This window comes from Truncatella angustata (genome assembly GCF_020726525.1).
Source record: "Truncatella angustata strain MPI-SDFR-AT-0073 chromosome Unknown BKA67scaffold_11, whole genome shotgun sequence".
In the NCBI taxonomy this organism is placed as follows: domain Eukaryota; kingdom Fungi; phylum Ascomycota; class Sordariomycetes; order Amphisphaeriales; family Sporocadaceae; genus Truncatella; species Truncatella angustata.
In genome coordinates, this window is record NW_025763391.1 from 575182 (window position 1) to 602054 (window position 26873).

A 26873-nucleotide genomic window follows, 5' to 3' on the forward strand; every position below is an offset into this window, starting at 1 on the left:
ATACTAACGCCGGCTTGATTTTAAAGGTCGCTGGAGGGACGACGGAAGTGAAAGGGAAGAGCCTGAGTACAGATCAGGGATTGGCTATTGTTCAACCACGTGCTGCTCACATATGAGAATAGAGACTTACCACCACCAGATTACCAACACAATTTCAGGTAGAAAGCGCCACTAGCTGAGGGTTTGGAGGTTGAAAACATTGCTTTGGACTGGGAAGGGCCGTTGATTAAGCCCAGCTTAGTCGGGTGGTGCCCGACGGCTCTCCAGCAACTTTGCTCCCTGTGTCCCTTGAACCGTAATAGTAAAAAGTGTTTTGAGAAGAATGGCGAAGCAAGCCCCGAGTGCAACATTCATCTGCTGGCTAGAGAAGTTCTGCAGGGAGCCCAAAAGCTTCTTCGACGCGTCGAGTGGTGGTGGCCGGCGCTCGAAACATTTTTAGAAGAAATGGTGTGTGAATATGAAGGATGGATGTTGGACGCCGTGACCATTCAAGCTCGGTCTTATTATTTGCCACAACGCAGCCGAAAATCCTGCTCACCAGCTCGGACCGAGACCTATTCGGCTGAGGTGGGTTGACGATTTACTACTATCAACAACGAGGTTCGGGCATGAAGAGTCCCATAAACCAGTCCAATTATGCGAAACCGCTTTTTCTTAACTCGCTTTGCTCAAAGAATATTATATTAGTTTGCAAGGTAAAGTCATGGAAAGAAGACGTGCTTTGTTGATGGTTAAGTGCGTGAAAGAGTTTCGATCGGCCGGAGGACATAATCCGATGCACAAAATACGATGCGAGACCGCTAGAATGCCCTGCGTGACGGCCATCAAGACCGTACAGGAAATATAGTCACCGCAAGAGCTTTCCCATCATTCTTCTGTTGGTACGTCTTCGCTAACTTTGTAGTACCAGCGAGGAAAGCTGAAGCTGTGTAAGATGATGCAGGTATTTACTTCATATCCTTTTGTGACGATCGTCGAGGGGACATGCCTACCGATCACTAAAAGGTTTCATTTTCTGCAGTAACGCAAGTCGCTGCAGACGGTAGGACCGAGCCTGCCCCTGAACGTCGAGCTTTGGATTTATTGGTTAATCAGGCAGAGGATTGTGAACATTGTATGAGGTGGGTCCGTCCGATTGGATTCTTAGACTTTGTCAACAATACTGATGCATTGCATCACTCTTTATATCTAATCACCACGATGATTTATTCCAGTCTTCATCAGATTGGGCACGGTATTTCCTCGCCAACTCGCCGATTTCCAATTCCACAAAAGCACTAGTCTGGAATTCACGTCGGATTCCTCATGTGCTTGGGATGATATTCAAAAGTACGTGGGGTATCCCTCTTGGCTGAAAAAGTAGCCTGTCCGCCTAGAAGTATGCAAATCGGGTAAGTGTTAGATGTATGACGTTGCTCGTGGGCACTTTGCACAATGGGGGTTTGTATCAATACCCTGCAAAAAATGTCTGCCGTGGTTTCAGGTAGTGAATCGCCGTCTAATACCACACAGACGTTTGGTGGGAAATTGACCGCGGCCATAACCCCCTCCGGCACCACATCTGTTATATCATCACAAGAGACTCCCGGATGAAAGCGATTGTGGGATAGTGGTCTCCAGAAAGTCTAAGCCTCTCATAGGGCAAAACCCTCCGCCCGCCACAAAGACGTTGTTCCAAAGACTAACTCGACTCTGGATGAAGAGTCATGTGGTTTCCTAGGCGAATGGAGCGAGACCCCAAGCAGTAGCTTCGGGACAGGCGACGGACTCCTGATGTTCCATGAGAACAACCTTTCATAGATACTTCTATGTGGTTGAATGTTGCTCAAGAAAGTGGAGCGAGGCCGGCAACTGGAATAGCAAATGATTAAAACCAGGAATCCAGGCAGCAGATCCCGGGGTGCAGTCAAACTGTATCTGTTTTTCCGCATCAACACATTCAGTTCGGAGGTTATGGTGAAATTATTATGTAACCAATGCATTGGCGCAGGTTCTTCGTGTTTTTGCTTTTGCAGGCGAGAAAAATGGTAGCGTCAAACTTTCGGCACCTTGGCACGTCTCTTTCTGATGTCATACGCGTGGTGGCATTCAGCCGCGTGCAAGTAGCTTGTTCTCAACAACCAGATCAACTTGCATGTATTGTACAGGGTAGCAGGGAAAAATTTGAAGTGGCAGAAGCGCCAAACCGGTGGTTGGAGATGAGAGTACGGATGTCGCTACCAAAGGTCTTCGCCCGCTTGATTTTGTACAGCCAGCTGAAACGGTCCGCTCCCAGCTGAGAGCAGAACTACCTTCAGGCGCACTTAAGTACTGAATCCGCTGAGACTCACTAAATAAGGACCACTACGGAGCGCTAAATTCTTTGAGAGAGCCCCTCTAAAAATTCAAATTTAGCGGACGACTTTATCCACAGCTGGGGCTACCTTAAATCAATCTGCCAAGCAGCTGCCAAGGTACGTACGAAAAGTCCTGGCGGTCGAAGACCTTTGGTAGCGACATCCGTACTCTCATCTCCAACCCCCGACGTTTTGGTGCCGCTCAATGCTGCCCAGCAATCAATTCGTACCTGACTGACTGGCGACAGAAAACGACACCTCGTTGAATTCGAGCATTTATGATAAGATGCGGTTGCATTGACGCCAACAATCCGTCTCAGAACACAGGTAATCGTATGAACTTGCAGAGTTACCCAGCCAAGCATGCATGTTACGGCCACTATTTGTACTAAGTCTCAGAGCTCAGTCGCTCACCAGAAACGCAGAGCCTACTGTACCCCTACATTTTCTAAGATTTAAGTGCTTACCCGAGTCCATCGTCTTTCCTACTACCTCGCAATTTAGCGAAAATTCCGTTTAGGCATCAAATACAAACTGGAGTGGTTGATGCCGCAGTAAGAACGCTCTTCATTTTTCCAATGACACTTGATATTTCGAACAGATTCACTAAATGATAAAGCACCCAGGCAGCTAAAAGCCGACAGGCAAACTGAGCTGCTGCATTCCCATTCCGATGATAATGCTGAAAGATTGAGCACCAATTCGAAACAATTCTTGTTTTCTGACGGCATCAGGTCAACATATACTTTGGCAATGTCATACATCAGTAAGGTGGAAAGGAGTAAGGTGGAATGCCAATCCAACACTGATGCAAACTACGGCTTCTCTACCGCACTTATCGTAGGTGCTACCATGGTATGTAACTTACATACAGGCACACATGAGAACCCACTATCAATGGCCCTGGTTCTGCACCGCCCTCTGTCCAAAAGAATAGTGCGCAGACGATAGCCAAGACGGAGGCATACGTTTTGCGCGAAAGCACATCATGTATCACACAATTGGCCCGAGCTTGTGAGTTTCCATTCGAATTTCATTTTTTACCAGGATATCCTCCGGTGAACGCAATACACCTGCCGAACTATGAGGAGGAGATGAACCAAACGTAGAATTGCTGTCGATTTTATGCAGACATCACTTCAACGTATTTGTTACACAGCATTATGGTGCCTATCATGGCTGCCGACTGGATAAATCGTACACCATCCGTAATTTGCTGATTAACACACCGCCGCATCCTTCACATCGTGGATCGAGACTCTTGGAGACATACATACGCATACGTATGTAGTACATAGCATTGGACCAAGCTAAGGAGGAAGACATTGGATTATTGGAGAAAGACCCCTCACTCGCCCACGTGTCCCGGCATGGAAATAACCGGGAACATCTACAGATCCATACAAGACACAGATAAGCTTCCGCTAATGTCACAACTACACCATATGTGGCATGGCTGATAGCTAAAGTGGACCGATTTCATCAGTTCCCGCCCAGATTTCCAACGCCCCGACCAACAACAACACACGCGATGCCAATTTTGAACAGCTACAAACAGCTTCCAAGTCCGGACACACAAGATCCCGTCAATGATTTGCCCATGCATGTCGTGGTTCCGACTGGGGTCGTATTCTCGCCAGGATCTAACCATGGCTCCCCCAGTCGGCAATAATACCGCCATATCAATTCTGAATATACCGCCCCAACAAATTCCAGCGTAAACCTCCTTCCCTTGAGCTAATCTAGTCCTCACCTGAGATCTCGACACGTTATTCCTCGGACTTGGGAAACATTTGCGTTATTATCCCCGCTGTCTACATGCATTCCAAACCTACATTCGTAACAACTGTCGCCAAGGAGTATCCGGTTGGTAAAACTTTCGACTCGCTGCAGTGTCCAACGCCGGCTGGCTAGAATCACAGATGGAACCGGTCGACCCAGGAACTGATCGTTCATCTTACACTGCGTCTTCAAGCCGCGCCGAGCTCGCGGGCATAGAAAGTGCGCATTCGACTGACACGATTCAAGTGTCAAATAGTCAAGATGCACTGCCAACCAAGAAGTCCGAACTTGTCGTCTCGAATCAGTTTGCTGAGAAACCGTCCACGCCTGGACAGAATGCGGACATGCCCATCACTGACCTTTACCTAACGTTCGACACCATACTTCCAGTTCCAGGCTATGAATCCGCGCCCCAGCATGACAGTTTACCACCGTGTCCGGATCTTAGTCGCTATGGGAATCCTACGAAATTGCCCAACACGAAAAAGAATGTTATGCTCTTCCTGTCATGCATTGCAACGTGCCTGACGGCATATACCGCTGGCGCCTACTCTCCTCCTGCCGGACTCCTGGCCACTGAGTTTGGAGTATCCCGGACCGCCGTCCTGACTGGTATTACCCTATTCACCGTAGGTTTCGGCATTGCTCCGATGGTTTTGGCTCCCTTCTCCGAGGTCAATGGTCGGTACCCAGTCTTTGTGGTGTCCGGAATCGTATTCGTGGTCTTTCAAGCTGTCTGCGGTGTAGTCACCAACCTTGGAGGCATGCTCGTCGCTCGGTTCCTGTGCGGTGTCGGTGGCAGCGTTTTCAGTACCATGGTGGGCGGGGTGATCGCCGACTTGTGGGTGAAGGAGGAACGCAACACGCCGATGGCTCTCTATAGTGGTGCTGTTCTCATCGGTACCGGACTCGGACCGTTGGATGCTAGCTTGATGGTGTATCGATTGAGAGGCGACGGGGTCACCGGCGCTGGTGCGAGGTGGAGATGGGTCTTCTGGCACCAAGTCATAGCTGATGCCGTTCTGGTCATTGCGCTCACCGTGTTTTTTAGCGAGAGCAGGGGAAGCGTCTTGCTCAGGAGGAAAGCGAAGAAGCTCAACCAATGGTACGAAGCCCTGGAGAAAGCAGGTGTCTTTGGTGTCTGGATCAAAGATCCAGCGAATCTTGATATTGCGGCCGTTGGACAAGAGTCATTCTATGGTGACGATATGGAGAAAGCAGTATCGACGACCACGTGGGGAAGCGAACAAGCGATGGCTGCAAGCGGCTTCAGGCTTGAACGAGTCAGGTGGCTCCTTAAAGAGGACGAGCAGCACGCATCGCTCGTGACCATGATTACAGTATCCTTGATCAGGCCATTCCACCTTCTCTTTACCGAGCCCGCCGTATTTTTCTTCTCATTGTGGGTTTCGTTTGCGTGGGCCGTCCTATATTTGACGTTTGGGTCCATCCCACTGGTGTTCTCTCGCCAGCACGGCTTCAACCTGGAGCAGTCGGGCTACATCTTCATAGCCATGATTGTTGGTTCGATCATAGCCACGGCCATGGGCGTCTACCAAGAGTCCCTTCTCAAATATCCCAAATGGCAACGCAAGACAGGGGCGGTGGGGGCGGCGGAGATAGACCACGACGGGTCTCAAGGCAGGTTCTGGTCTTTCATGCGCCGGCGCTTCCCCGTCGAGGCCCCCGAGTCCCGAATCTACTTTACCTGCTTGTCAAGCGTCCTCCTGCCACTCGGCTTATACATGTTTGGCTTTGCCTCCAAACCCTCCATCCACTGGATCGTGCCCGCCCTCGCCATCGCCCTCGCCACCATGGGCATCTACACCATCTACTTGGCCACCTTCAACTACCTGGCCGACAGCTACCACAGCTACGCCTCCTCGGCGCTGGCCGCGCAGTCCTTCTGTCGGAATATGCTGGGTGGCGCATTCCCACTCGTTGTGGGCCCGCTGTTCATCAACCTGGGCGAGTCTGCTGCTGGGGGTTTGCTGGGAGCCATCGCTACCGCGTTGACGATTGTCCCGTGGGTGCTGGCCATCTATGGAGAGAAGATTCGCAGGCGGAGCAAGTTCGCTGTGGTAGGTGTAGCATATCTCGCCGTTCGAGCTGCGTCTGGAACTAACGTGTCATTAGGCCCTAGAACATGAACAGTGATAAGGTGAGAGATGCCCGTGCCGCTTCCTGTCGGCTGCTTTGGACGTAATAGGCGACCCTACGGGATAAGCATGGGCAAATTTTTCTGATGTGCCACATAGCATTTGCTGGCTATGGCTGCATCTAAACGCAGTATCTAAGAAGTCATACAACCTAAATAACCTGCTCAGCTAAGGTCATGTTATGATAAATACTCTGTATAGTGATCTAGTGAGAGGCCGATCAAGCCTGATGGCATTACCATGGTGATCTCATGACCAACCAACCATGGAACTGCAAATCCTGATTCAATCCGACCACCAATCAACTGACAGCGCGTTGGGGTTTCAACTGAAGCGCCTCTGCACGGGTCGCCATAGTTTTGAGATAAAGAGTCTCTGTCGGTAACCCAAGTCTATGTTGAAATACAAATAATGGCACCGGGCATTGCAATCGTGATGCCTCGACCCATTTTTCACCCATGTTGCGATTAACAGATGACTGCACGAACCTCTGTGATGAGTGTGCGGTCCGGGAGAGTTCAGGAGACCTGCTTGGTACACTACATCCGAAAGCGTGTAGTATCGTCCTATCAAAAAATCTCATTTCTAGTCGGCCCAGATGGGTGCATATTTAATTATTGCCCTTCGCGTTTCCCTTCTGCGCACTCGCCGTCGCAGCACCGCCCTTGGTCGACTGCGTATTGCCGCTGCTACCACTGCCGCTCTTGGACGGCGATGCGGCGCCGCCGCCACCGCCACTGCTGCTGCTGGCGCCTCCCTCGGACGCGATCGTGGCCTTGATGCTCTTGCTGCCCGTCGTGGACTGGAACTTTTGCGCCGTAGCGTCGACGCCGGTGGCCTTGAAGGCGCTGTTGGTCAGCGCGGTGATGCTGGGCAGGATATTTGCGTTTCTGGGGTTCCAGTCGTGTTAGCAAGATATGTGCACGCACGCAATCAAAAGAATTCCGCGCTCACCTCGCCGTCTCCATGGTTTGTAGCTGCTTGGCTGTGTTGTCGTCTGAGGGGTCCTTGGCGATGGACGAGAGGCCGTCGAGGACGGTGGGGGTGTTGTCCAGGATCTTGGTGTTGGCGTCCTTGTTGGCTCCCGCGGCGAAGAGCACGGAGCGCTGGTTGTCCTCGTCGGACTCGGCTTTGAAGCCGGCGTTGGCCAGCTTCTTGCGCGTGGCCGTGTCTGTGGTCGTCCCCAGCGTGTTGAGCGAGTTGGACACGGTCGACACGTCGCTCGCGAAGTTGTCCGCCGCCTGCTGCACCGCGTCTGCGCTCGGCGCACCGCTGCTATTGCCGCTGCTACTGCTCTTCCCGCTGGCCCCGGCCTTGTTGTTGCTGTTGCCTCCCTTGTTTTGGCGCTGAGAGATTACATTATGTGTTGATCGTCCTGCGATGCCTTGTGCTGTGATAGGTGCGCATAGGGTTGCGCCGATGTGCAGACCTGCTATCAATGCAATGCTGAGAAACTTCATCTTCGATTAAAGTAAAGAGGCAAGCGGACCCGACAAGTGGAATTAATTAGTAGTATAATGAATATCATGGCCTAGGAGAGACCTCTTGGAAGGGGTAATTGATGCGCCTTCATATACTACTCAAATGTTCGTGCCATTGCTAAGATGAGGCGGCGGTGGTGCATGTTGCGCTATGTTCCCCGTCCGAAGTGGTTGCGACGAGCCATATTTGGGTACTCTTGAATCGAGTCGAATGTTTTCGCGACGCAGGTCTGACGCCAAGACGCTCCTTCATTCTGCGTGCATTATCGCATTTGCCCCCGATGTTCAGATGGATTGAGCCTATTCATCTGGTGGACAAGATGATCCTTTAGAGGTGCCCCCCTTTGATCGGCTTTGCATCCTTGCTCCTAGGCGAAACAAGCCTTTATGGTTCACAAAAAACCCCCCAGGATGGTTTGTCATGTTTGTTCTATGGGCACTCCGAGGCAATCGGCCCACGCACCGACCAGTGGTGGGTCAATCGGCCGATCTACACTTAGCACTGGCTCTAATTTCGAGACAGGTCCGGTCTTGGGTATTCCAGGATACCACGTGTCAAGCGGAGCATTCGCATCAATGACCCAGATGGGAATCAAGAGCCAATTTTTGGTGATTTCAAGAATGTGCGTTGGCAGTGATGCGCTAGGGTACAGGTGATATTGAGATCATCTTCATGGGGACAATGGCGATAACCTTATGCTAAACCATACCATGGGCCAACATGCGAATGCCAATTGCCTACATCTTCTCTTCAAATTTCTTCCGGGGGCTCCCCAACAGCTCGATGTACGTCCTGCTCTATGAGTGTGCAGTTTCGTGACTGTCCAGCTTCGTCGTCTTTTCGTCCATGACCTGTTGCGCCAATGGAACAGTGCCTTGTGGTGGTGTTGCAGGGCGCTCGTTGGGGTTCTCGTCAGGGTGATCATCGACGAAGAGGTCCATGATAGCGCCCTTGCCGATTGCCCTCTGGTAGACCGAAAAGCTTGTAGCAAATTCCTTGTGTTTACCTACCTGGATCGAATCCAGCAGCTTCAGTGCGAAGATTTGACAGTTGTTGTCAATAAGATTGTATGCGGGCCGCTTCTCCCTCATTGCAAAGATTGTCATCTCCCCTAGTCAGATGCGGTATGAGTCTCGGATGGACAACCATGAACAGGCAATCGGGTCATGGCTCACCTGCTTGCTTGAGTGCTTCGTCATTAAATCTTGATTTTCCCACTTCGTAGGTGTGCCACTCATCCCGTTCGATCTTGCCATTGGTGTAAATCACGTGCAGGTTCTCATCCTGATTAGACCCGGTCAATACCCCAGATTGCGTTGCGACACATTTCAACTTACCATCCAGAGCTGATGGCAGTAATCGCCGACGAGGACGGCCCAGTGTTGTGTCGGATCAGGAAACTTGCTGACGCCCTCTGTGATCATCTTGCCGAGGCCCGTCTGCTCAGCGAACCACTTCCCCGCAAGACCAGCAACTGGATGCCATCCTATCTCTACGGGGCGCGGATCCCCGCTGATGTCAACTTCACCATCGGGAATGGCACTCGGCGTCTGACCTAACCCTAATGATTGTTCGAGCTTAGACCTGCCCTTGGCGATATTCTCCTCCCTTGCGGATGCTCAGGTTAGCTGCCGTCACTCAGCGACAAGTGATGAGAAGGTAGCTGGCTCACAAGAAGGCGCCAAGCCTGTCTCGCACAGACGGTTCGGCATCCTCCGCCTCCGGTGTTCTCGGGGCATCCATGTCCCGCTGTTTCGATGATTTGAACAGGCGAAAGTGTGGCATGAGCCGAGGGGTGTACAGGTGTCGTATTCTTGTTGGAACGGGAACGTTCACGATGGGAAGATTGAAGGGCTGCGGTGTTTTCAACCCCCCGAAATCACCCCCCAAAAGACGCCGGCGCGCCTCGCTGAGTAGCGCGAAGAGAGAGGCCAAAACCGGCAGTTTTGTTACCAATTTTTCTAATTGGCTCACTTGATCAGCGCCACGGCTGCCAACTATTGGCTGTAGCGCATTGCTGTTCGGCGCTAAAGTTCGGTAAGATTTTGTGACCCAGGCAGACCCAGGGCTCATTTGCGACAACAATAATAGGATCTCACACTTTTCATCTACACATACTCATTCGTTTTGATTTACTTGAAAACCGGGAAGTTTCTGGTCGATCCATCCTTCCAACCAGTGCGGCATGACGTGTCCCCTTACACCAGCCGTCTTTCAACCTATTTGAGGATTAGCAATACGGCGCAATCGATTTGTACTCTCGGCTCTGACGAATTTTTGACTCCCTTTCACTCTTTCCTCGAGTCGTCCCCATGTCGTGGTATCGGCTTCTTCAGCGCCAATTGACCTAGTAGTCGATTAGAAAAACTATAATATCGTCGGCTTCGTCGATAGAGTTTTATGGTGAACTACGATGACTGATTATCTGTGACACTTGCCGTGCACAATTTTGGTTCTTTGCTTGTCGCAACTATGACGGAGATGTCTTTTTGTCTAACATTATATGTTTATCCTCTAAAAACTTCTTATCCCCTTGCGTACGCTTTTCTTTTCTGGACATGATGTTCTCGAGACCAGTAAGATGATAGCCACCAGTTTAGAAGGCTCAACTAGACTAATACATAACTTATATAAAATGGCTCCTACTCCGGCCGTAGCCGCCAGCAGTCCACCAAGAGTCTTGGTAGCTCATAATGAATGTACTTTGACTATTTTGGATTCATGCCTTTCCCATCGGGTACCTGTGTACATATATGGAAATGGTTCTATCATCCGTCTTCGACCGTCCATTTTAGCGTCTGGTCCTCTGGAAAAAGCACATAGATCATGTTGCAGTGATCTAGACCTATATTGAAGCCCTTGAAATGTAGAATTGGCGATGAAGGCAATAAATAGATTTATCGGTACTCTGTCGTTGGTTCAATTCAATGTTATGTCGACGTAAGGGCATCGGATTGGAATCCAAGCGTGCTTCTGGCAGTGTGCACGTTTGTGTGATTTGTGTATATGGAAAGCAATGATTACAAAAAGCCAGGGGATCGTGCGATAGTTGACATCACCCCTGAAGACCAATGTATGGGGAAATCATCAGCGCCAATTTCGTATTATCATCAAAAAGTAAAATGAATAACACTTGTTCAGTTGAGTCTTTGTACAAACATTTCTCGGCCCTGGTCAACAACGATTATGTGAAGTGTGCGCCATAATTAAGATCCCGTAGTTAGAACGCCTCGATCCTACTTTACAGTCATATCCTTCCCCAATCGAAACCGTGATACTGTCCTCAACATTCGCCAGACCATCATGCCTTGAGACTTTTGTGTTTCTCTTCCCACTCCTGGAAAAGACCAGCAAAGTCGCCTGGCGCATACGACGAGGTAAGTTCTGCGATCATGCCACTTTTTCTGTGGTTATTCAAACCCATGTCCTTCAACAACAAGTCGACATATGGCAATGAGTCGAACACGAAGTCGGGCAAGCTAGCACCGTAACCACAGGGATACCTCCATCGCCCCCACTGTGTATGAAGCATGACTTCATTTGAGACCTCTTCATTCGTTTTTGCTACTCTGTCGAGGTTACCGGCAAGGAACATTGAGATCCATAGACCTTGAATAGATGCGCACACTGCGGTTCCAACGGTCGAAATCATACCAGCGAATGCTAGATTGCGCTTCTCGACAAATGCCGGCGGAACCGCAAACCTGTAGAAGCGAAGTGGCTCTCCTCTCTTTTCCTCAAATCGATGTTTCGGTTGATCTGCAAGGATGGGGAACATCTGCACCACCTTTCGGTCTGCTTCCTCATTCAACTGGGCCAGCTCCTTTTCAGAGACGGGCAAGCTGAGCCCTGCTGCGTCGAGTCCCGTGATCTTCAATGATGACTCTTTCTTCCAGCCAGTCGAGCAGATCATAAGCTGTGCATCTAGGAAGGTACCATCTTCAAGATAAACTTTCCTTTCCTCCAAGTGATCGATGTTCTGGACGTGTACCCGGATCTTTCCTTCTTTGACCATGTCGAATAAAGGCGTGCTATAGTTCAGGATACTGAGACCACTACCGATCCAGAATGCTGAATTCCATGGCTTCAGCTTCTTGAGCTCCGGATGCGAGTCGTAACCATTCGCCTTGATCACATCGGAACCCAAGATATCCCAGAACGACTTGACGAGAAATCTCCCGAACGCAGTTCCGTGCAAAAAGTTGCGTGGCCCAGCATATCCATCCTCGGCACCCCAGGGGCAGGGACTAAACCATGTCATCCATCGCACAAACAATAGCTTGTCCAGCCGTCGCTTGAGAGGTGTGACGAAGGGCGGTGCGATCCAGACTGGTCCGTGCCCGTCAGGTCTGATGACGAGGTCTACGGTAGCTCCTGACTCAACGCAGGCATATGCGACGTCGAACGCAGACTTCGCTCCCCCTACCACGACAGCGTTATTGACGCCTTTCAACGTATCCGCCCTGTCGCAGAAGTCCTTTGCATGGTATAGAGGTGCATTGAAGGAGTCTGCGCCATTGTAGTCTGGCATGTTTGGTGTCGAGGTCAATCCCGTTGCGAGGACCAACTTGGCCGTTGCAATCGTCTTTGTGCCCTCTGGTGTCGCCACTGTCAGAATCCAACCGCCTCCCTTTGTAGACTCGACACCATCGACCTGGTTGTGGAACATTACCCGGTCAAGAAATCCAAAGTGCCGTGCGTAGTCGGTCAGATATCTATTAAGCACAGTACCAGGAATATGGTTGTTCGGCTTTACTCCATAAACTTCTTCGCTCATGGGGAAGTCGGGATACTCATATGTGCCTAGCATGTTGTTGGACTTGAGTCCAGGATAGATTCGATGGGAGGCCCATGTCCCACCGCATGATCCCGCGGACTCGAGCACTACGATCTTGTCTTCGGGCCGCAGCTCCACACAGGCCTTGGCAGCAGCTAATCCGAACCAGCCTGCGAGTTGTCAGATACTGTTGTGAGCGGAGATGGTGTTGACGACGTCATACCTGCGCCAACGATTATCAAGTCGTATGAGCTATCCATGATCGAGGCGATAAGTTATCCTGACTAATTTCAAGAGCTGCGATAGATGGCGATAAAGGAAGAACAAATTGTGGGTGTCTAACCAAAAGTCATGACATTGTTTAGACGATGTCGCGATCTCGACTTGCCCCATTCTTTAAGTAACATTGTAATATGGAACTCGTTTCCCGTCACTGCACGACTCTTATCAAGAACCCCGGATTTTTAGACCAGAGTAGTGCATGCAATCATGGGTCCAGGGCCTTAACCGCTGGCGGCGGCTGATACACCCTGCTATCTAGGCGATGACCAGAAGGATATAGAGGGTCTTGGCCTTGGGACACATTTCGGGCAGGGAACACGCGACTCAGTGTCATGAGGCTGAGCCAATGGGTTACGAATGGTTGGAGTACCTTCATCTGCGGCTTGTACGTGGCCGCAATCAATCCGGACATGGATTTTACGGTTATAGTCATCAATAGATAGAGCCGAGCCGCTAGTGTTATATGGCACATAGCAGATAAGCTACACCACAGGATCTGGGGTAGACACATAGGTTGGCTTTAGTGTATCATGCCTTACTAACAAATGTTATGTTTGATGAATTGGGCGTATCGAACTGCTGCGCCCTTGACTAAGATTGACAGGTGCGGCGATCATAGAGCCGCAGCTAACGAGCGTTAGGGCTTGCGGCAGCGATACGCCCGCACCCACTCCACTTTCGATAACCATCAACTCTAGCAATGTATCTCTACGACATCAACAACGTCAATTATTGATAGAAGTGATATGTTCAACATTTGTTTGACTTACATGCCGTTTCTGGAAGCATACCGACCAACATATTACAGCGCTCCAATCCTTGGCCTGAATTCAACGCTTGGAATTATGGTTAAATAAGATCACCATCTACGAACTCTAGTCATTGCATTATTGAAACTCTTGAAAATTAACGAGATTATATCAAAATAAGAATGTCGGCGATGCACTTTATTTTCCTAGTGTTAATCTATTTCTCTTCGTAGCTGATAAGACCACCGATCGTTCCAGCGTGCAGTCCTCCCGTGATTGGGATATCAGCAGCCGTTGTGTGTTTGGCCGCGTCGCTCAGGAGGTAGATGACGGCTCCGGTAAGATCATTTTGAGTGCTCAACCTTTGATTCGGCGGAGCCATCCACATCTGCTCGCCTTCCCTCTTGCTCTTGAGCTCGCGAACGTCTCTGGTCATCTGCGAATCCACAAAGCCAGGTGATATCGAGTTGACCCGAATGTTGTGAGGCGCTAGTTCCACTGCGAGTGCTTTCATGAGCATCAGCACGCCGCCCTTGGAAGCGTTGTACGCTGCCATGCGATAGCCTGGCAAGCCGATGTGTGCAGATTGCGATGCGAGCAACACAACGCTTCCGCCCTTCCCATGCTTTAACATGTGCTTTACGCATAGCTGCACCGTGAAAAATGTTCCTCTCACCTGTACGACTTTCATTAATTCGAAACGGCCATAGCCTATGAATCAGATCCAGATAGACTTACGTTGATTTCTTGGATCCTCGTGAACTCATCCCAAGTCTGGTCGACAAAAGGCTTGTCAATAGCAATGCCCGCGGCTGGAACACACCCGTCTATCGAGCCGAGCTCCGCAAGAGCTTTTTCAAAGCTGGCATTAAGGCTGTCCTGCTTGGTGACATCCGTCTGAATGTATATCGTCTTGACACCGAAATGCTCACTCAAATTCGCGAATTCTTCTGCGGCTGGCTTGGGCTGCACGTCTAGGACTGCTACGTTGCCTCCCAACTCACAGATCGCCCGAGTGACTGCGAAACCGATGCCTTGTGCCCCTCCCGTGACGATATAGTTGCGGTTGCGCAACTCAAACATTGGCCGGACATCTTCCAATTGGTACGACATGGTTATTGGAGGCCACAACTGATGATACTGGTTGAGATTATGAATGTACGCGGATCTCATGTGTAGCCGGTTTATGGTTGTAAAATAATCAGTGGCTGAGGTATTTCAGTAAAAGAAGAGATCACCCGCCGAACTTTAAATTGCGTCGGATAAGGAACTCGATTTACTATAGTAGTTCCTGACAGGCTATCCTCTCACAAGTGCGTACCCGCCGTACAGCCACCGGCAATGGGATCTGGAATATTGTAGCAGACCTGCGGCCGTCACACATCCGCCGTGATTTCGACTCGTTGATCCTGCCCCACAAGCGTGCGCTACACTACGGCTGGTGGAGGGCGCTGTTAAAACTTTATTACGGCTTGGCAAAGCTAGCGATACCAACTTACATAGCATGCTCTCCGTTATCTTCAGACTTGAATTTGAAACCAATTGCTGGGCCTTAACGCGCAAATCAATTTTTCAAAGCTGTCGTGCGACGAAACTATGTTGAGTCCATGCTAGTCATAGGACAACGTCAATAGTGACCATTTATCCTGACGAGGCAGATACTTCATAATGGCCGCCAATCAACATAGACAACGCGCTGTAATTTTCACTAAACCTCCAACTCCGGGCCTTTAATGCCCCGCAACGTGCAACAAGAGTGATCACCAAGTCTACGGTGGCGCATGCTACCTAAGATTAGGCCATTGCATCCGCCCGAAATCTCACCCGCCTCGGCAAGCTACTTTTGCGAGTTACCCATCGCCATTACATTTGGGAAGATTCAGGCGAAACCGGAGCACCGTTCAGGCAATGCAAGCCCTATATCTAGGTTAGCTTCATTCTTGGCCTTGGTTGAAATGAAGTATTTACAAATGACAACTTTCTGTGACACTCGTAGCTACAGTAAGTGGGCATTTCTCTCGTGCAGGTTATTGCGATATTTGCAGCATCAAGAAGGCGGACACAGGATGATTGAGTTGCATTCATTACCAATAAAAGTGATAACGGCAGAGAACTTTATTCTTAGCCCGGCTTGTCAGCGTACTTCTTGGCGAAATATTTCACCACCCAAATCAGAATTCGGGTTGAGGAACTCGCAATTCACACATGATGAAGCGTATTCATCTAATTAGTCATTCGATTGTGTGCTTCTGTATGGTTTTCAGCATTACTAGACAATGGAATAGCATTCTTTCAATTCAGAAGAACAAAATGCTTATTAGTAATCCGAATGAGATTATTTCTTTGCCAAGAAAGAAATTGTTGTCAAACTGAACATGTTGCCAATTACTCATGAGCTCGCATGAGCTCACTATATCAAAACCAGTTTGCCTTTTCTGACAGAGGAGTTCGTCGACCAACTCCTCGAAAGAGGCATGAGAGATCCCCATGCTTCAAGTCAACGTCAACGCAGTTTGCTTGCGCATCGTTTCCATCTGCGAGAACAATATACCCTTCTACGAGGGCACTAGATAAAACCTGTCCGATTTCAAGAATATCTTCCTTCACCGGATCTCTCATATCATGAAAAGGCCCAAAAGGCCTTTTTCGATTTGAGCTAATGCCCGCAGGTCATCATAGAATTTCTGTATTTCAACCAAGCCTGCTTGTCAAATGCTTCCCCACTATGGGTATACAAATCTGAACCATTCCCAAGGACCTGACTAAAAGCAAAATGTATCGAGGACGCCGAAAGTTGCAGAATTTGTTCCTCAAACAATTCAAGACGAGGAGCGAGTTCGTTCGTATAATAATTCCAGAACGGACCACACTTTTCTTTATTGCTGCGATTGACACGATATACACAATGCCCAAATACGAAGGCTTGAACGCGGAATAACCGGGTTTGGGTCGATAGCGGGCTGTAGTGAGCCTGCAAGGCCAATTGTGAATTCGGCCCCTCAACGTATCTAAAATCATGTATCCACGATAGCACTACCTCGAGTATTTTTTTTTTCTTTTTGCGGTGTCAAGCAGTTGAAGTTTTCCTGTTTTTCTTTAGAAAGAACGAGGCCTTGGAAAAATAGTTGATTGGCCGATGAGCATTGCTACGCCATGCCTCTCCCGAAAAATCATAGATCGAGTATGAGCCTGCATTCGGGTGGACTTGACCTCCTAAGATTAAAACACAACTGCTGAACCCCATTTTCTGTTCACTAATGACCATTCAAATCCGCCAATGGGTCATTCATAGTCGCAAGATGCCGACTGGCATAAAATGGTTGGCTCTGTTTCCCACTGACCTTTTCTAGCTGGCATTCTTTAGGGGGCGAGCTTCGCTCGACATCTCACCGCAACAAGTGGGATGTCGGAATCTTCAAGGTGATCTTTTCTGTGGCGGCTGCCTTCGTATGCCTCCCAAGCGCCTCTATACGCAATCATTACGTATACGGACATCCTCGAGTCAAAGAACTGGCTTTGATAGGCGCGAACTTTGGCCATGGGACCAGGTCCCAGTCCAAGAACTGAATCCGCTAAGAATTTGCGGAGCACGGTGATAAACAACTTCCTTAAGCCTTTTCACTGGCATAGTCGGGTTAGATCTCAAGAATAGGCCCCCAGCTCGCTTGACTACTAGCATGGCCCATCTTGGTCCCAAGTCATTTCACTGTACCCTTGCAGTTGTATGGTAATTTCTCCATGTTTAATTGAAACCTATGCTCGGTATCCTACTATTATTTGCAGATAATTACGTTCATTGTCTCTATGCTATATTTGGAAGTAAGCGTCTTTTAGAACCTTCCCGGCTGTCGAGCTTCTTAGCGTGGCCTTTCATTCTTTCTGGATCTTATGTCACACTAGGTATCGCTGTTTTGTATGCCCTTAAAATTAGATCGATTACACCTTCCAAATAGTCGCTGCACGGCTCTTGTCGTCTCATCTTACAGATTACTAGAATGGCTTTCCAGGTTAAATGCATATATAAATAGTTGTCCACAAACCTCTGGAGTGGAGTCCGCTACTAAAGTACTACTAGGCTTGAATATACTTAGTGGACCACTTTGACGGTGAGTGTACGCATAGGTGAAACCTAGGTAGATCGATCTATGTAATGTAGACTAGGGTGGTCACGTGGTCGCGGTCGTGGACTCACTGGCAGTATGGTGCGGTCGCCGCTGTAAGAATCGGCCCGATCCTTACGCGCAGCTGTCAGTGGTACAGGTCGTCATAGTATCTATGTCCTTATTTCTCGGCTTGATTACTATATAGGAACCTGCAAATCTCTAGCAAGGGTTTCTACGGCGCCTTCGTGAGGCTTCATATCTTGAATTAGATCCAGGTCTCCCTAGTCACAATCTGTAAACGCGAAGTCGACCTGGGCACTTAGAACCAAGTTTAAAGTATTTGGTAGTACCTCTAAAATTATGACAAGTTTGTGAATACTGAGATTGCTGGGTGGATCCCATAAATATTCTTACCTTCGTAAAGCAGGTGAATATGACATCAGACTATGATAAGTGTGCCTTCTTTTCCCCTAATATACCATTCGTTCGTTGCTTGATTATCCAAGTTGTTGGAAAACTCGGAATGCATCCCATAAAATGTGCCCCATCGTTTGAAATAGCCTTGAGCCTCTCCCGTATCACGCACTAAAACCAAGCCTCTTATGATCTCGTAATGGTTGTTGAACGCACCTCCAATCCAACAATCATATGACACTAGAGGCAGGCATAAGATTCCCAATTCCATATTTGGAGTGCTCACTTCTTGGCACAATCTCTCGTCTGGTATACAGCGTGAATGTTCGATTTCCCGATACACACCCCCTTTCTTCGAACACAATGTCCCAAAACCAGTGTTAGTGTTCAACAAAGCACTAATATCAAGAAACAGCTTCCCTTGAAGTACAAGATAACCGCCTTGTACTCTGCCAAACAGGCTATTAGTTGTCGCTGGTTGAACATTTACATCAACGAGTGTAATCCTACTCGACTTAACAGTGCCCTGCATAAACTCCACTGGGCACTCAATGGAAGCCCATGACCAGGAAGGAGCCCGGTAAGTTGAAGGCCGCCGCCGGGGATGAAAGTCTGCTTTCGCCTCCCAGAGAAGGTCTTCCAGTAGAGTAGACTCCCATAGACCCGCAAGGTAAACTCCGCCGAGTTCTTGCGCAAATATGTGGGCTATCCCGCTGAGTGCGACGAGCTTGTCTTCTTCTTTCGTCAGATTCTGTTTCGAATACAGCGTAATTAGATGGCGCCAAGCAAGACCAAGCTGCCCTTTGAGGCTGAGCTTTAATTTGTCATCGTATTCACCGACTAGAGCACGAGTTCTGAGTTTATTATCCAGGTTCGTAATCATCGTTCGCTGTTTAAAATAGTCGACAGGGTAGCTTGCAGGGAAGTCCTCACAAGCCCGCTTACACCTGCATTCCCAGAAAAGCTGTGTCTTGGTGAAGGCAAGTGTCCGAGGTGATAACAAGCGTTCCTGCATTACCCAGGCACGAGTGTTCAGCTTAGCTGTCTCGAATTCGAAATCCCAAAGATCTTCATCGTGAATTTGATATGGTAATAACGTCGACTCGTCGCGGCTCATGATTGATAACAAGCAGGGTCCAAAATAAGATGCCGGCCGATTCTGGAATAGCCCACCGGCACAATCATCAGATGCAGCAGCTGCAATATTTAGCGTACTTCCGCCGTAGACATAAGCCATGAGAGATGACTCGATATTCCAGTCCAACTCCGAGTCTTGAATGATACACAAAGAGTCGATCCAAAGATATTGGATTCCTAAAGTTCGAACTGTACGAACAGCTTCCTGGAAAGTCTTTGGCAATGATCCCAAGAGGATTCCGCGTAAAAACTCTCTCTCAGTATTAATTAATAGTCTGCGAGGTTTCAAAGCACCCCAACAATGGCTTAAAGTGGCATATCGTTGGGGCTGTTGCCAGTCCTTGGTCTGTTCGAGTTTAATCATATCTAGGGATGAAGATCTCGGGTTAACGTCGAGCAGCCGATGCGGGATCCAGTCTCTAGGAACGTTGAGCGTGGCGCAAAGGTCATGCTCTGCCATGCATTCATGAAACCACTCCGCAGCTATGACGAAACTAGTTCCTGTCCTCGTATTGCAATCGTCACCTGAGGGTCTCTTCGTTAAAAAGTAGTCTCCCATAGGACGTACGCGGAACTCCATTCGTAACTCCATGATAGAAACCCGTAAATACATCATATTGAAATCTTCTGCCGAATCCATCGATAATCTCTTATCCGCCAGAACGTATAAAAAAAATGTAACTAATCGGGGGTTGTCCTTGTCGACTGGGATTAGATCCGGCCGTAGGCGTCTAAGCTTGTTTAGCACAGTTTGACAGAGCCGGCATCGTTTGTTAGCAGCAGCCACAACTCTGGCGACAGACCTCTCGTCTTTGGGACTGTTTTGGAAGTCGCAGTTGCGCTGAGTAAGATTTCTGCAATCCTCGCAGATCATGGTGTCCATAGCGCAGCAAGCTCGAGTCCATATGGGTCGGGCGCGGAAGGAGATTCATACCCAAATAGACCGTTGTGCACCTTGCATGCGGATTAGGACGTGAGCTCGGTCAAGGTGTGCCGCGAGCTGGTCTTGCCTAATGAAGTATAAAGAAAGAAGGAAGGTTCTTTAAGTTTAGGTGGACCGACCTCTTGAAAAGTCTGCGTACTCATGGCAGGCAGCAGCAAGTTTATTCCGGGCTGCACCAACATGAGTGTCGCCTTTCCTATTGGTTCAGAATTGCTCATTGCTGCCTTGGACTCTAGGCAACTTGGCGCTGCTCAGTGTGAAACTGGGTGCTACTCAGTGGGGTTGCCGGTGATTCTTGAAATAGTTAGCGACGGATGAATTGAGCCAATGACTAACTTAACCTAGTGCTCTTAAGCGCTGTCTCTGGACGACACACTTGGCCTTATGGTCTGGGGCCCCATGTAGCCAGGCTAGTGCGACCAGCTGTCCCAAATTTGCAGCGAACTATCATCTAGAAAGCCTGCTTCGTAATGAACCAAAAACATCTGGTCTTGGCGGCCAAAATCGTGCTCAGCTTCCATTTGCCACGTTATCTTTACTAAGTTATAGTACCGTATCTTGTACAGTGAGCTTAGCAAAAGTGATTTTGTGGTAAGCAGGGAGGGGGTTGTTCAGCTATTCTTTCGTGGCTGTGCACGAACTCTCCAGCCACAGCACCGGCTGGGCTTGCCTACAAAGATGACGCTAACCAGAATCCTTATTCAGAAGTTACCGATCGGTGTGGCGACGTTCTATGAATCACCCTTCCACGCCGGCGAGAAGGCTTTTAATGACTCTTCGATATAGAAAGAAGGATCTAAGAGCTGGAACTATTGCCCTACAGCTATCAGAAGTAATGAATGCTCCGCTGTAAGACTTTTGTCTGGGTGCCTTCTGATATCTTAAAACGGAGGCTCTATTATAACCAGGCTATTACGCCCTGATACTAATACAATTCTTAGTTAAGAAATATCACCGAGGTTTCGCGGTGGCTAAACTATAAATTTAAGGAATAATTAAGCAAGTCCACGTATATAGGCGAAGTCAAGATTATTTTAAAGACAAAGTATTTACATTTTGGCTCGTCATAATGATGAATATTAGGTCGCATATTTTTTCAATGTTATCGTAAGGGATTTACAAAGTGTAGTTTATGTCCCACTTATAAGATTAAAATACGTTACCCGTGATAAGGAAAAGTTGCCGTTAAACTAAGTTATTAATAAATTGTTGAAGGATTAAAGCGGTTAAAAGATATGTTAAATCTCATTCAATAGCCTGATATCTCTTTACAAAAACACGGCAAATCATTTAATAACGTCAAGACTTTCACATATTCTACTCTTTTATTAATCCAATTATCTTTCAAATACTCTAGGCGCTTTAAGGGTTAACTAAAAGATTACCCGCGTCTTTGACTAGAACAGACTTTCTTATCACAATCCATCCAGGGCTTGCGGTAGTCTTGACACGTATTTACGACTATTATTAGAACTCAGAATAAATAGTATTACTTCAACGATCACTGCAAGTGGTCAGCTTGTAGAGATATGGAAATATTTGAGTAAAAGGTTAAGCTCAACGATTTTCTGAGATGCTCCGATGCTGAAATCTATATCATAGGACCCTGAGAAAAGGTTCTTGCCAACATGACAACCGGGGCCACCCTATCCGAAGCTCGTATTAAGTCAATCAATTCCCGAGGACAGTGAACTATCCAAGTCGATTATGAAAGCAGTAGAGAGACAGATGTGAACGGTGTCTTTAGATGTAGTGTAAAAATTCTACTTTCTGCATGACAAGCGTCGTTGTGTGAATTCCACTGTATGGCATTTGTGTGCCCTCTCCACGACCCCGGAATCCCCACCCTGTAATTTGACGATCACCACTACTTACGGCCACCGCGTATACTCGATCTTCCTTCTGTGTGCCCTTCAAATTGTTTTTGAGTGTTAGGTCGTCCTGATCCAGTTTCAGTTTCTCAGTGCTCTCCGAACTTGTTTGGTTCACGGATGCCGCAATCGTTCGCGATTGAGACTTTGGTAACGCAGAACTGATACGTTGTCTAAAATGAGAAGACGACGGTCCAGTCTGCGATGTTGTTGAACCAAAGAGATGGGGAAGCACTTTGGCGTACAATGGTCGCAAAGTCGGCAGGCATGCCGCAAGCACACCGATGATCAACTCCAGGAATGACCAAATAGCCGCATCGGCATTGTCCCAGGTGGGGTCCGTGGTATTGGCTGCGATATTGAGAGTACGCAGGCGGATAACGGAGATTATACATGTGCTAACTTTAGTGAGCAGATATGTCTCGCAGAAAGGACGAATTGGCCTTACAAAAACCCGAGGCAAAAAACAAGCATGAGCATTATCTTTTGTTTTTTGGCCAGGTGCAGCCTGTTGATCACAGGTATGGGCATGCCAAATATGATAAAATCTGTTGCGAGATTCATGGCCGCCATTAGGTACCAGATGTGGAGCTGGTTAAGGCAATGGCCTTCGATACTTGTATCCCAAAAGGCCGCCACCGGTATACAAGTAAGAGGTAAGAGGAAGGAAAGTGTAACCGCCCAGACTGTCTCAAAGATGAGGCCGATCAGCGTTAACCGCTGCATAGTGCGGCCTGCGAAGATCCGACGGTATTGAAATAGGATAGAAATTTTAAGGAAACACGCGGCGACGTTATAGACTACGACGCTGGAATAAAATGCCTTCATGTAGGGAATAGTAAACTCGTCGGAGATGGTCCACTGATGGCGTCCAAGACCCCATTTGCTTTCTGAACCGATTCATCAGTGTCACGAACAAATGGCGAGAGGGTAAGGTTCGGTTCTGTCCAGTAAAAGCTTACCCAGACCTATCGCGACGGCAGAACCCATGGTCAGGACTTGAGAGACTGCCATGAAGAAGTCTTCATATCCAAACGTATTTAGCAAATGCAAGCGGGTGAAAAAGCGCAAGCCCACTGCTAATGTCGAGAGAATAGATCCCACCCAAAGGACGGCCTGAATCCGTCCAACATGTGACTGGTCGTCTAACGAATGATCTCGGCTTGTGGCAGCCATTCTGTCTTTATTCAAACCCGTACTAAAATGTAGAGTTTCGGTACGGGACACAACAGCTCATACGCTTTTAGGTGGAATGAATGTGACAATGTTAGTGAAGTTTGCATGAACTGACATTCCGTCAAACTGCGATCGATTGAGCGCGAGAACAATCCGCCAAACAGGAAGTAAAAAGGGCCGTACAGGTCCATTTAGTATTTCCGTTCTCGCGAAGCGACCCCTCCATGGATAAGCGTTACTCTGGCTGAAATAGAGTTGGCGGTGATCGCAACCTCATATTGTGGAGCTTCGGTAGACTTGCGTAGCATGACAATGGTGTCGCAGATCTACGTATGCATACGAAGACATAACGGTGGATGCGAGGGCCTTGCTGGGTCAGGTACTTATGCAGCTATAACTTAGTAGGTGTTTTTTGCATTCAATATTGTCCGCTTCAGTTTTAGTGTGTGGATCCGTTCTTCTGACAGCAAACGTCTTTTTATAGGCCCAAAGGGCGCTGATCCCCTGCACGGGTATTAGCGTGAGAATAAAGCTAACTAATTTGTGCGCATCTCAATCATACTAGCGTGTTATCGGCCACTCAGCGAGTTGATCTTTAGTTCACTGTAGGCAGAGATCATCAGTAATGCCAATAGAAGATGTCAGGAATCGAACTGTGCAACCGTATTATTCTCGCTAGTGATCAGGCAAGAGGCTTTCATTCAGCGCCTTTTATCAATTCTTGGGAGAAAATGGAGTCATGAGTCCGTCTCAGTCTAGTTAATAGTTGAATATCTAAGTACGATAAGATGTAAACTTTGCAAGTTTTACAGGACCACACTAGCTGAGAATGCAGGTACTGCTCTTCAAGCCCGTTATAGAGGAGATTGTACGTCTAAGAGGTATGGCGACAGTAATGTTTTGCGTAATGGCTGGAACAGATGGTTTGCAGCTTCAGATGATGGCGAACGCTTCAAAGAGAGTAAGATGGCTGATATTATTGGCAATCTGCAGGATGACAATGGGGAATCAGTTGTTGAGGGGACTGTGGAATCAAACTAGCCCATGAGTACTGCACAGTACTCGGTTAGGGGCTCCGGGCGATACTCGAATATCTCAACCATGACGCATTTGTGCGGGTTAAACCAGCAGACCCTGCGGCTGACAATGAATAAAGATTAAAGCAATTTCAAAAGTGTAAGAGTGCCGAAATTGAGTCGAGGAAGTTCCTAGGGGCGTTCGTATCGCCTTCAATGGGTGGCGGGCTTCAAATTGGTATTTTTATGCATGGGATTATTTGCTACTTTTGGATAAAGATGTTAAGACTTGTAAGATCAGCCTCGGAATCCCCAAAAGGACTGTCATATTGGCGCCATCGATACTGTACCTCTTCGTTCAGCTTAGCCAGAATGCCACTAAGTAATTCAGGCTTGATACGGAGAAGTCTTCCGGGAAGCCTTTCTCTTAAAGAGCAACAGCGCTAGCCACGGATAAGTTGTTGTTTCAAAGGTTTATATACTCGGAATAGGTACGGTTCTGTACGCTAACTGATAAAAACCCGCGGTGCGGTGGACTAGCCTTCACGTAGAAGTATATTCTCGGCAACGAAAGTTAGCTCTGTCCATACCAGGGACAAAGATTTACTTACCTTGCTGCGGACGGATGTAGCTGAAGACTTCTCATCGTCGAGCTCAAGGTCACCACGTTTCGTGTTTTCCTTCGAACGAAGTCACTTGTACCGGACTCGGCGGCACTGCAAGGCGGTAAGGTTACTTGTTGTTGCGCTGCGAAGGGAATCATAGTTGCCTTCTGCCACCAGTTAGGTAGATGCCTGAGGTGCACGGTCCACCCTTGATAGATAGCCTTCAGGTATCCCTTAGAATAGCTGTGGAACCACACCACTGAATAACACTCTACTGAGGATCAATACACACACATTTGATCTGCATCATGGCCTTACAGAGTAGTGACACCCATCAGGGAAAGCTGCTCAGTCGCAGTCTACCAGCTAGCTATTTGAGGACATCCTAGGGCTGCTGCACGAATCACCTGATCGGGTGTCTACACGCACCGGTCACTTGTCCGTGAGAGGCACGATCAAGCGGCGTAGTAAATAAATGTCCGCGTAATGCTGGATGGGTGTCTAAAAGTAGTCGAACCGATACGGTGGGTTGGTGACGCGGCGGCATCTGATAGTGGGCGCTCATGTACGGATCGGGGTTGTTGCCGGTATAGTCTGCGACCTGTGATTGCGCGATGGTGCTAGTAGGAAGAGTTGGGCTGTTTCGAGGTCTGAACTTGTCAAAAGAAAAAAGGAAAAAAAAAAAAACCTGGCCGAGAGGTATGACGACGAATAGAAACAGGATTGCAACGCAAATAACCAGTCCTATTAGCAGTCCGGTAATGATGCTTTTGTTATTTACGTTGCCCAACATAGTAGTAGAGTAATACGAAAACGCAGGCATTCTTGTCTCGTTGCGCTCAGTGGCAGGCGACATCTCCATGGCTCTAAATGTCTTGATCATTACCGACGTAAAGTAGGATCATGATCATTCTATTACAGATTTATATTATTTTCTGCCCTGATCTACTAAAACACCACGGTTGGACGAGTAAATGTGGTGTTCAACTTTGTAGAAGATTCGTGCGGCATTGCTCATCTGATCCCATCTTATGTGCTTGTGGCTAAAACTGGCAGTTCTGCCAATTTTGACATTGAGTGACTGCTTGGATATCTATACAGTCCAGATTTGAACTTTCAGAGAAAGCGGCGGAGATCTTCCATAAAAACCCTTTAAATATTGTGTCAAATTGGTACGGTATAGTAAAAGCATAACGGATATGCTTGCAAGGTTCGATTATTGTACTATAACATAGACTTTTGATGCTCGAGAAATTTCATTCTGGTGTGGTGCATGAAGAGACACATTGTGGAACAGGATTTAGGTCAACCCACTTTCCGTCTTTCAAATAGGTCAGAATCAGGAGACGGTCACAAGAACCAAGAATGAGCCCATCGGAGAAACGAGTTATGATCTCATGAAGCCCAAGTCAGTCTCAAATGGAAAGGTTTTATCCGCTTGTACCTACACCACCTACCCATGCTGTATGTCTCTAACTCCAGCACTCGACGTCTTCGCCTTTCTTGGGGGGGATTCTAGAGGGGAGGGGGATTCAGGGATTGAAGACTTGAGGACGAATGCTGAAAGTTCAACTCCTTGTCTAGAAGTGCAGTAACCAATCTCGGTGCTGTTCGTACATAGAGTCGAGCAACACATATTGTCATTATGAAGCACATAGATCATGCCATGATACGGTTTCTATGGGTCTTAATGCTCATTGGGGCTACCGTTCCATCCTGTGCTCATAAAACCGCATTCGTTCTAACTCTTGTCTCTTCTTCTCTTGTCTTCGTTCATCTCACTTGTCGATCATCCACAACCTCCATTGTATCAGCACATCAACAGCTTTGTATTCCTCATAGTGCTATCATCCTCACATGGATTTGCATTATCCAAATCAGGATTAGCTCTAGAGTCTCGAGTATTGTCACATTGTTCTGTCTGCCAAAGACGTATGCTGACCACGTATAGACCCGTCCTCTACGAACAGGCCGTGCTATGTAAACTGAACGAGATGTCTGCCAAGCTCAGAAACGAGTACAAACTCCTCAGGTCGACTAT

The 26873-nt window shown here is 48.1% G+C and overlaps 7 protein-coding genes across 7 annotated transcripts; 1 reads left to right on the top strand and 6 right to left on the bottom strand.

The window, feature by feature from the left end:
- Positions 1-4154: 4154 nt before the first annotated feature.
- Positions 4155-6275, top strand: BKA67DRAFT_595780 (major facilitator superfamily domain-containing protein; the record flags this gene model as incomplete). Its single annotated transcript, XM_046105209.1, has 3 exons — positions 4155-4206; positions 4365-6199; positions 6255-6275. The coding sequence occupies 3 exons, from the start codon at positions 4155-4157 to the stop codon at positions 6273-6275; spliced, it is 1908 nt and encodes a 635-aa protein (XP_045951940.1).
- Positions 6276-6887: 612 nt separating this feature from the next.
- BKA67DRAFT_664506 (uncharacterized protein) lies at positions 6888-7737 on the bottom strand (the record flags this gene model as incomplete). Its single annotated transcript, XM_046108389.1, has 2 exons — positions 6888-7167; positions 7232-7737. 2 exons carry the CDS (start codon positions 7735-7737, stop codon positions 6888-6890), a joined length of 786 nt encoding a protein of 261 aa, XP_045951941.1.
- A 748-nt stretch (positions 7738-8485) lies between these two features.
- Positions 8486-10086, bottom strand: BKA67DRAFT_112345 (uncharacterized protein). The gene is made up of 4 exons (XM_046094902.1): positions 9432-10086; positions 9097-9367; positions 8935-9043; positions 8486-8870 (listed from the first exon to the last, which is right to left on the bottom strand). Exons 1-4 carry the CDS (start codon positions 9830-9832, stop codon positions 8557-8559), a joined length of 1095 nt encoding a protein of 364 aa, XP_045951942.1. The 5' UTR covers positions 9833-10086; the 3' UTR covers positions 8486-8556.
- A 974-nt stretch (positions 10087-11060) lies between these two features.
- BKA67DRAFT_664508 (putative dimethylaniline monooxygenase) lies at positions 11061-12796 on the bottom strand (the record flags this gene model as incomplete). Its single annotated transcript, XM_046108390.1, has 2 exons — positions 11061-12706; positions 12760-12796. 2 exons carry the CDS (start codon positions 12794-12796, stop codon positions 11061-11063), a joined length of 1683 nt encoding a protein of 560 aa, XP_045951943.1.
- A 988-nt stretch (positions 12797-13784) lies between these two features.
- On the bottom strand, positions 13785-14680 carry BKA67DRAFT_541653 (putative short-chain dehydrogenase; the record flags this gene model as incomplete). Its single annotated transcript, XM_046100972.1, has 2 exons — positions 13785-14243; positions 14306-14680. 2 exons carry the CDS (start codon positions 14678-14680, stop codon positions 13785-13787), a joined length of 834 nt encoding a protein of 277 aa, XP_045951944.1.
- A 3298-nt stretch (positions 14681-17978) lies between these two features.
- BKA67DRAFT_651224 (heterokaryon incompatibility protein-domain-containing protein) lies at positions 17979-20104 on the bottom strand (the record flags this gene model as incomplete). The annotated part of the gene is made up of 2 exons (XM_046106063.1): positions 17979-19952; positions 20025-20104. 2 exons carry the CDS (start codon positions 20102-20104, stop codon positions 18110-18112), a joined length of 1923 nt encoding a protein of 640 aa, XP_045951945.1. The 3' UTR covers positions 17979-18109.
- A 1803-nt stretch (positions 20105-21907) lies between these two features.
- BKA67DRAFT_527076 (uncharacterized protein) lies at positions 21908-23211 on the bottom strand (the record flags this gene model as incomplete). Its single annotated transcript, XM_046098813.1, has 3 exons — positions 21908-22433; positions 22484-22925; positions 22998-23211. The coding sequence occupies 3 exons, from the start codon at positions 23209-23211 to the stop codon at positions 21908-21910; spliced, it is 1182 nt and encodes a 393-aa protein (XP_045951946.1).
- Between the last annotated feature and the right edge of the window lie 3662 nt (positions 23212-26873).

Coding starts and splice junctions, on each gene's coding strand:
- BKA67DRAFT_112345 (XM_046094902.1), bottom strand. CDS start 9,832: ATGAGCCCTGGGTCTGCCTGGGTCACAAAATCTTACCGAACTTTAGCG. Junction 9,368..9,431: donor GACAGGCTTGGCGCCTTCTT/GTGAGCCAGCTA, acceptor AGCATCCGCAAG/GGAGGAGAATATCGCCAAGG. Junction 9,044..9,096: donor ACTGCCATCAGCTCTGGATG/GTAAGTTGAAAT, acceptor GGGTCTAATCAG/GATGAGAACCTGCACGTGAT.